Source organism: Aspergillus oryzae, chromosome 2 (genome assembly GCF_000184455.2).
Source record: "Aspergillus oryzae RIB40 DNA, chromosome 2".
In the NCBI taxonomy this organism is placed as follows: Eukaryota; Fungi; Ascomycota; class Eurotiomycetes; order Eurotiales; family Aspergillaceae; genus Aspergillus; species Aspergillus oryzae.
Window position 1 is genome coordinate 5192792 of NC_036436.1, and position 9572 is coordinate 5202363.

Below are 9572 nucleotides of genomic sequence, written 5' to 3' on the forward strand. Positions count from 1 at the left end.
GGGTAACGGTTCCGCGGACTGCTAGCACTGCTTGATAAATGAATGAAGCTCGATGTTTTTTGTACTCACAATTGCAAATCCCAGTTTGTTTTCAGTTTCTTAAAGAGATTGTCTTTCCAGTATCGCCATGTAGTAGTATCATCCCCGAATCTTTCAAGCTTAAGGAGCCCCTACGGACCGATTAATAAATAACAGTGGAGTCTTGCAAGATACGCCATTACTCAAGCAATCTTGCAAGCCGTGAACAGTAAGTAACATTAGCAAGCAGCGCGAGCCATCGTCACATTCTCAGATTTCCTCTATATCCATAAAAGCAAAACAGCAAAAGAACAAGAAAACTCCTTTAGTACGTGTATATGTACAAATGCATAATTCAATTCATCGTAGGCGCCGCAGACTTTTTTCGGAATTTGCCTTCCCTTTTCCACTCATTGTTCGTGCATGCATCATGGCCTTATTCGTGTTGTGATATTTATCAGAGTGTACCTTTCCCCATCCCAAACCATAAAACAAAAATCAATGGCCAGTGGAGAAACTGCAAATCTCAAAGCGTTGAGCATTCGAAGTTCAACTAGAAGAACTAGGTAACGTTCCCCTTCTTCTGTCCCCGTGAAAGATCTCTCTTTCGATCGTCCCTACCCCAGTGTAGCCATTTAAGCGACAGCGTGGGAGAACAAGAAACTCACGGACTCGCCGTTATGCGTACGTCTGCAGGCCTCGGCAAGAGTAGGGCTGATATCGATGGTCTCGATCTTGTCGCACTGCTCTTTCTTCTCTTGGTGAGGAACAGTGTTGGTAACCACGAGACGCTTGAGGCAGCTCTTGTTGATGTTTTCGATGGCCTTGCCGGAAAGAATACCGTGAACAACGATCGCATTCACTTCCTTAGCTCCGTGCTGCATTACAGTATCGGCAGCCTTGGCCAGAGTTCCGCATGTGTCCGCCATGTCATCCACGATGATGGCGACCTTATCCTGAACGTTGCCGACAAGAACCATGCGGGAGACCTCGTTCGGGCGAGGCCGTTCTTTGTGGATAAGTGCGAATTGCAAGTCGAGACGGTCAGCAATAGCGGTAGCACTGATGACAGACATAAATTAACATTGAACTTGACAATGGCCATATTTTACAAAAGTAATGTGAAGATGCAGCTGACTTACCGCTTCGCACCACCGGCATCTGGACTAACGATGATACAGTTGCTCACATCCAGGTTCTCCCGGATCCACTTGAGAATGCTGGGTTCGGCGTACAGGTTGTCAACCGGGACGTTGAAAAAGCCTTGAATCTGGCTGGCATGAAGGTCCATAGTGATAACATGATTGCAACCAGCAGTTTGGAGCATGTTGGCCATAAGTTTCGCAGTGATAGGCGCACGGCTCTTGTCCTTCTTATCTTGACGAGCATATGGGAAATTGGGAATAACAGCTGTAATACGTCTCGCGGAAGCTGTCTTGCAGGCATTTATCATAATGAGCAGCTCCATCAGACCGTCATTTATGTCATTGGGCTTAGTAGATTGCAGAATGAAAACATCCTCGTCTCGTACGCTTTCACCAATGGTCACGCTCGTTTCCTGGTTGGAGTATTGAAGGACCATGATCTTGGTCAGTTCAATGCCGAGGCTGATAAGACGAGCAGAAGGTCATTAGCCAAAGAAAGACAGCACAGCATGCGAAAGCTTATTCAATGACAATGGATCGCGTACCGATCAGCCACAAGGTTCGCAAGCTCAGGATGACTGTTACCAGTCAAAAGCTTGATGGAGTTGGCAGCCATGGTGTCTTGAGGTCAATTGTCGACCGGGTACAGAAAAATCCGGGGATCAGAAAAGATAAGTTTTTGTTGACTAGGGTCAGCGAATACGACAACTGAAGAGCTCTAAGGACTGAGGACAATCAAACCCCAGAGTCAAACAAAAGGTGATACATAAATGCCCCGCGGCAACTTTTTTTCCCCAGCGGAAAAATCACTGCGTCCCGTGACCCCCCGGGCTCGCTGCTGCTCACCGCCTACGGGGTGTGATCGAGACCATGTTTGAAATATGCAGTAAGTTATTGGGAGCTCTAGAAGGAAAGGGAAAAAATAAAACACAACCCTAAATACATGAAGGTGAAGAAAATGAGATGAATTTTCACAATGCCAAATCGCTCTATTCCTGGTACGCTAGTTGACCTGCACTTCAACCAGCTTCCAGTCGCGGTCTGAGATTTTCCTCCTTTTCGTAATACATGACCGGCCCCAGTAGCAATACAGACTAGGAAGAAAACAACAAGGAGTAGTGTAGCTGAACGCCGCCATATGCTCAAGCATTAGAACAGGGTGAGAAACGAGAAAAGATGCAAGATGAATCGCGTAAAACTAGTATTATCGCCCGTGTTGTCTTGAAGAGAGCACCTCCGATCTATGCGAACCCGAAGTATTCGCTACCGGCTGTCATGGCAGTATACAGCCGTTGTCTGAGAGTCTCATAACTGTCGTATTCCGGAAGATCAAGTTCTGTCCCGTATGATCAGTAACCTGTAATATTGATTCCGATAGTGGCAAATCAAATGACTTACGGTTGAAACATGTGTGCGCGCTGGGAAGGCGATCCTTATTGCCGTAATCGCGATGAATGTTGAATCTACTAACTCCATTCATACCTTCAAGCTCCTTGAAGCCGTTGAGTGGTACCTTACTCGTTCCGGTGACAAATTGTAGCAGCTTGGCCCGCTCTTCTTTGTCAAATGAGCGAACAGCACGCCAGAACCACTGAATTTGAGGCGATGAGGCCGAGTAGTTGTGATACTCGGTATTAGCCTTCCAGTCGTCCACATCAATCTCGGGAAGGCCAGAAATCAACAACTCAAGTTCTTGTTCATTGAAAATAGAGATCAGATCTGCTGGGATGATCTCATGGAACCCTGCAAGTCTTTGTTAGCTGATATTCTGGATGATCCGTAGAGAGGGTGCAACATACCCTTGAGGAAATTGTCGAGCTGCTCCTTGACGGATCGTACGAGACGATAATCCACGACGCGCTGCACGTACTCCTCCTTGTTTTCTTGAGTGACCGGGATATTGCTTCCATTTTCCACAAGATCGATCACTTGCTTCTCACCAAAGTCATCAGTCTCCACGGCGAAAGTTTCGGTGATGATGTCAGTAATATCGTTCTCGAGCATCCAGAGGAGAGATTTATAGTAGTCGAGATCGAGTGTCTCCATATCCTTGATAGATACCGAACGTCCAAGAATACACTTGTAGACAGCGCGGCTGAAGTGGCAATCGAGCACCCGGCCTTCATACAGAGCCTTGCCAATGATTCGTCCAATAAACTTGAAGAACATAAGGTGCTCCGAGTTCACACCGCTCAGGCGATTGGGGTGGAAGGTAGTCCGGTCGGCAGCAACAGGAATAAACAAAGCGTAGTTCGGATTGAACATGCCGCGTGCGAGAACTTGGAACCATTCTCTGGTTACGCCTCCTGCATCAACACCCTCCTCACCATGGAAGCGCACATTCAGTTTGCCATACTTCAACTCATCTGCCGACTTGAAATATAGGGATTTGAATGAATCAAGGAACACTTGATCTCTCCTAACAGAGAGTTGAAGCGGAGGATGAGGATGACGAGGCTCTGCACCACGGGAATGGATACGACGGGTGAAGTAATTGCGCTTGTTATCGAACTCCAAGACCTTCGGATTCTTGACAAGCAAGGAGAAAGTGCCGCTCATTAACCTTGGGTTCTGACGAACAAGTTCGTTTAGTATCTTGCGATGTTCCTCCGTGAACTTGAAGAAAAGACTCTCCATATTCAAACCAGCGCCGACAGAAGTGCTAGACACAGACAGCTCTCGAGCGTTCCGAGAAAGAGGAGTCTCTTTCAGTGAGGTATTCTTGCAAACGACCATCAATGCTTCGATCAGGGGCAAGAGGATTGTTGCGACGTTCAGCATATTCTCCTTCTGCCGTATAAGGGTCAAGCATTCGCTTAGCCTTGTCCAGAGAGGCCCGAATGTAGAACTTTCGTACAGGGTCTGTAGGACATCCTCCTTGGCTACTTGCTCGGAATCGCCTCCCTTGGCCTTATCCGATCGACTAGGATCAAACAAGTAGTCAAGTGCCGTTAACACACGTAGCAGTTTCGCTTGATCGGAGCTAGCTGGCGAGAATTTAGCCAGAGCCAAGCCCTGCATGTCGGTTCCGGTCCGGGCTTGATTAATATGGGACAATAATTCATCCAGGTCCGTTAAGATAGTAGTGCTCAAGTCCTGTGCCTGATGGACTAACTCATTCCCAATTACATCCCTGGCCTTAGGGATGGCTGAAAGATTGTTAATTGTCGAAAGCGTTTCCCTAAAAGTTTTGCCGTTGCATTCGCGAGCAGCAAGAATATGGACAACAAGCTGCAGGTTGTGATCTGGAACAACGGGCGGTTCTATAGACTTCTTTTTATGTTTCTCATCTTCGGCTGAACCCTTCCCTGTCTCTGATTTAGAGGGCTCTGCTGATGTACCCTCCTCGGGCTGCGCTGTTGTGCTTTGCGCCTCAGTGTTCTCTACACTAGGCAGAGGAGCATCTGTCATCGTTGTATCTGCAGCAGAGGTCGTAGGTTCTGCAGCCTCGGACGGTTGTTCCTGTTGCTGCTGCTGCTGCTGCTGCTGCTGCTGCTCCTCAGTCGACCTATCATCCTGTGCTGGTTCAGGCTTTTTGCCCTTGTCTTCTTCTTCTTGCTTCTCCTTCTCACGACGAGATAGCAGAGTGAGTGGCTGTGTGATGCTGCTGAGGAGGCTAGAAAGCTGCTCCATACAATTCGGGCTTTCCATAATCAATTTTCGATCAAGGAGAGTAAGTAGCGCATTAAGGGCGAACTTATTGGCCTTGTTTTCCTTGCCCTTGCCTTTGCGGAAGGCCTTCAACTTCAATGTAGACGAAGGATCATGCTCAGTCAAGAAAAACCACGCGATATGAGGATTGTACTGAGACAGGAACGAAAGAGTCCCGAGGCATTGTTGTACCACCATAATTGGAGTCACTTCATTGCTGACGCTCGAGGAGGTTTGGAAGGCCAGGTTGCGCTTGACAGACTGCGGGGTCTTCTGGACCGAGGGAGATTTGGCCCGGAGCGAAAGTTGAGCAAAACTGCGCTCGATTGCAGAAACATCTGAGCTTCCATCCTGCAAGACAGAAAGTAGAAGACTAATTACTTCAACCCGATTCTGGCGGTTCTCACACACGTTATGCAGAATGTCATTCAACTGATGACGTGCATTGCCTTGAAGTGGCATAAACATGAGGCGGAGCAATGTAGCAACACCGGCTTTGTCAAGCATTTGGACGATCTGACGCCGCTGTTGCTTCTTCGGCTCTTGTTCGTCGGTTGGCTCATTCCTTTGCCGATGATCAACTCTGGCAATATCACCAAATTGGGTCAGGCGCCTGCCAGGTAGAGCTCGTGCTTCGGTGACAAATTCCGGCCCCAGCGTTGCTAGTATCTCCTCGGGTTGGTCAGCGAGTACGGCTTGCCGTAATGAAGGGTCCAGGGTAGCAAGGAAACTAGCGGCATCCATGTCTTCAGCGCGGGGAGGAGCGCCACCAGAGGCTCCTTGTCTGCGTGCACTTTCCCGCTCCCGGCGGCGACGGTCGGCAGCTTCCTGCTGTAATAGCTCTTCCCGAATCTCTGGGGGCAAGGCTTCCAGGAACTCTGGGTTGATCTCACTAGGCTCTTCACCAGCTGCAGCTGCCTGAGAGCGTTGCTCTGCAAGTTGTTGCATGATTACTTCTTCTCTAAGCTCCTCGGGCAGGGCCTCAAGATACTCAGGGTCGATTTCCATCCCAGTAATGTCAAGCTCGCGACCTCTAATAGTAGTATGCACGCGAGGTTGAGGTTCAGACGGCCCCGTTTCTGCTTGCACTGGCGGGGTTGCAGCTTCAGCTGGGGCATCTGTCGGCTGTACATCGTCCATAGGCTCAGAGGTAACACCTGAGGCTTGCATTTCAGCTTCTTGCTGCTCCCTTTCTTGCTGTCGCCTAGCATTTTCTTCTTCTTCTTTCCGCTGCTGCTCCCTTTCTTCTTCTTCCTTAGCAATACGTTCTTGGCGTTCCCTCTCAGCTAATTCTTCCTCTCGTCGCTTAAGCTCCTCCGCCATCTTCTTCTCTCGCTCCTTCTCTTCTTCAATAGCAGGAGGAACCAGTATTTTTAGCAAAGAGTTGACAACGCGCTGTGTCTTTTCAACGTATGTGCTGCTAAACAGAATACGAGCCTCCTCCTGCCAGCGACTTCTAGTCGTCGCCAATGCAAAGCTCACAGCTTGAGATGGATCATCCCGAGTGCGAGAGGGGGGTGCTTGTGGCCTACCAAGCCCGAAAATATCTTGATTGCGGTTGGGCAAAATAGCTCGTCTATCAACATGAACGTGAATTCCGTCTGGGCGCGTGATAACGCCAAAGCCTGGAGCACCTTGGCCTCCAATGGCCTGCATAATCGCGTTCATGAAGCTCACCGGGCTGTCCATAGGGAGCAAACGTCCAGTAGATACGGGTTCCATGCCATGAACCCAATCGGTAAAAGCTTCATTGCCTGGTCCACGAGATTGGCCAGCCTCGGGGCCACGGTCTGTCCGGACAAGAAGAGGGTTTGTGCCATCGTCATTACCACGGGCAGGAACCTGAGTACGGTGGAATCGGTAGGGTTGAATAGGAACGATTCCATGCCGGCCGCTGCTGGGCATTATACCTGTAACCGCAGCCCATCCTGGCTGAGGACCACGATAGCGGTGGTGATGGTGCCCACGGGGTATTGGGGCTTCGTCGCCATCCCAGCCCCATGGTTCAATGAGGTCTTCATCTATACAAGATCTTCAGCACGCGTCATTCCATGTCGTAGTCGATAAATGAAACTTACCATCGTCAAAGCCTTGGTAAGATCCTTGATCTTCATCGGCATCTTCTAGTTCCTCCTCAAGCTCATCGATTTCTTCATCCTCTTAGTGAACGTTAGTGATCAAAATCTTGCGTGGAGCGATACTGAACGATACTGACCGTCATCATCATTCAAATCATCATCAACAATGTCATCAAGACTGTCAGGAGCCTGAAGGTCCTCAACACCCCCGGCAGCTTCATTGAGTACCCGGAACAAGTCATCAAATCTCTGCCCTTGACGCTGCTCCACTTGTCTAAAACCCTCCAGCTCGTCCTCGAGCCGATTCATGATCTCAGCCTCCTCGTCATCTTCAGACATCTCCTCACTCTCCCATTCATCATCATCACCTTCCTCTAAGCTTTCATTATCTTGATCGCCTGTTATCTCTCCAGCGAGGATCTCGTCATCCTCCATATCGGAGTCATCTTCGTCTTCATCATCATCATCGTCGTCATCGTCGTCGTCCTCGTCATCATCAATGACAACCTCTATGTCCATGCCGGAGTCGCCTGGAAGGCCCTCAATGGGACCAACGCCCTCAATCTCATCTTCTTCATCACTTACGACTTCGCCATCATCTTCGGGCAAGTCTTCCTCGTAATCCATTTCGTCTTCATATTCGTCGTCATACATCCCATCATCTTCTTCATCTGACTCTTCGGAGCTAGTTTCTTCTTCATGACGAGGCTCCAACATGCCCAGGGTGGAATGGCGGAAAAGATCAGGGGTCTCTTCGCGGTCATCTTCCAGATCAGAAACCGAGGTAGCAGAAGATATTTCATCTTCCTCCGTTTCTCCGAGGGTGGAGATGTCTGACGTTTCACTCAATATCACAGCCGTTTGCGTTAGTTTGTTAAGGGGGCGCAATATGTACTTGATGACCCGTTTAGACGCAGGGAAATTCAGATCGATTTCAGCGATTGAGGATGTGAGAGCGGCGATGAAATTCTTTTCAAACATCGTTTTCGCAAGCTGCCTGGTCGAGGATGGGAAGGCTGTGTCTCCGGAGACGAAAGCATAACCACTTAGCATTTTGTCGAATAGATCGGCCAGTGACATCAATCTAGAATATTTGGCATCTAAGGGTTCGTTTGACGTATTGGCCTCTTTGTATGCTCGGAGTGCATGCTCTAGAACGAACCTCCGCACGAAGGCAAGCTCAGGCTCATCTTCTTCGTTCGAGTTTTGCTCGCTTCGACGTCTGCCAGTGCCGCCAAACTCGCCTGTCTTCGTGCACAGCGCTACAAGCACACGCATCGTCCAAGCCGATGTGTTGGCGCGCTTCTTGAACACAACAGACTCATCATGCTCCATTGTACCAATTGGGACGAGCGCATTCAGCAGGTAGTTCAAGATACCCGATCGAGGCTTCGAAGGAGTAGCTGCAAGTGGATCTGCTTTGCGAGAGAAGTTGATAAACTCCACCTTCGTACGGTTATACGACGAAAGAAGCTCAGTCAAGCATTGAAGAAGGAAGCAGCGGTATATATAGATCGGGTGGTCATCCGCTTTGAACGCCGGTTTCTCCGCTTTCTTAGAATTACGTGTGGCCTGCAAGTCAGTGGTAGAAACAGAGGGTGAAGGTTCATCAGTCGCCATCTCCACATCAGTTTGGGTTTCCGATTGTTCAGGAGCAGATGTTTCTGTGGCCTCTGTCGAAGGTTCCTTGTCGTCTACATCCTTGTAAGATAGAAGCTCCGAGAGCAGATAGTGGATGACGCCATCAGGATTCTCTACAACAGGCGGTTTTAATTCTAGCCCTTTGCCCTTGTCTTTATCTTCCGGCTGAGCATCGGCTGAAGTCTGGCTACCATCTTTCGCCGTTTCTGTAGTATCCTGGGCCGTTTCTTTGTCTGAGGAGCCTGTATTCTTATCAGATTTCAAGGTGAGAACCTGTGGGCGTTGCCGACTATCGTATCGTTGCAGTTTCAGTTTTTCGTTGGAGACTTCCACGAACAGTTCCGGCGACCTGAGGACAAGGTGATACATCTGCCGCACATAACCGGTTGTGTCGATCTGGCGAGAAGATTTCGACTCAAAGTTCGCGACAATCTCACTCCTCATTATCTGTCGAATGGTATCCTCATCTTCGACTATGTGTCTCAAAATCAGCATGAATGCACCCTGGAGCTTTTCATTTGTGGTGCTTGAAAGCTGCTTCATCATGACAAAAAGGCGCTGCAAGCTACGCTTCTCGCCTAGGCGGGTTGCGATGCTGCGATTTCGAGTAAGTATAACAAGGACCCGACAAACAGAGAGTGCTAGGGTGTCATCCTTTCCAACTCTGGGAAGGATTTCAACAAGAGCATCGAAAAGTTGCGTCTTCTGTTCGTTGGAAACAAGAGGCTCCTCTAACTGAGCGGGAGCATCGTCCTCCGCGCCTGGATTCTCGTTATCAGGCATATTCCATCGTATCTGAGGAGGTTGAGCGTCGTCAGAGAGCAGTTTCTCCAGGACCAGTAGGACATGCCCGATCCATGGGAAGGATTCATCCGAAGACTTCTCGGAAGGCACAGAGATAAAGCCGAGGAATGTAGTGAAACACTCCTTCAGTTCCTCCAGTGTAGCGTTATACATGTCTCGATCTTGGACTACTAGCGCGAGGAGATGGGCATAAGCAGCCACCTTCTTCCCAGCTGCTTGGAAGTTCTCCATTTGC

At 49.2% G+C, this 9572-nt stretch overlaps 3 protein-coding genes across 3 annotated transcripts; 1 reads left to right on the forward strand and 2 right to left on the reverse strand.

Moving 5' to 3' along the window:
* Nucleotides 1-653: 653 nt before the first annotated feature.
* AO090003001133 (ribose-phosphate diphosphokinase) lies at nucleotides 654-1779 on the reverse strand (the record flags this gene model as incomplete). The annotated part of the gene is made up of 3 exons (XM_001820174.3): nucleotides 654-1080; nucleotides 1161-1625; nucleotides 1709-1779. 3 exons carry the CDS (start codon nucleotides 1777-1779, stop codon nucleotides 654-656), a joined length of 963 nt encoding a protein of 320 aa, XP_001820226.1.
* Nucleotides 1780-2404: 625 nt separating this feature from the next.
* On the reverse strand, nucleotides 2405-6719 carry AO090003001134 (uncharacterized protein; the record flags this gene model as incomplete). The annotated part of the gene is made up of 4 exons (XM_023235192.1): nucleotides 2405-2433; nucleotides 2562-2906; nucleotides 2963-6464; nucleotides 6492-6719. The coding sequence occupies 4 exons, from the start codon at nucleotides 6717-6719 to the stop codon at nucleotides 2405-2407; spliced, it is 4104 nt and encodes a 1367-aa protein (XP_023090232.1).
* Nucleotides 6720-7403: 684 nt separating this feature from the next.
* Nucleotides 7404-8600, forward strand: AO090003001135 (uncharacterized protein; the record flags this gene model as incomplete). Its single annotated transcript, XM_023235193.1, has 5 exons — nucleotides 7404-7510; nucleotides 7616-7912; nucleotides 7958-8257; nucleotides 8303-8369; nucleotides 8406-8600. The coding sequence occupies 5 exons, from the start codon at nucleotides 7404-7406 to the stop codon at nucleotides 8598-8600; spliced, it is 966 nt and encodes a 321-aa protein (XP_023090233.1).
* Between the last annotated feature and the right edge of the window lie 972 nt (nucleotides 8601-9572).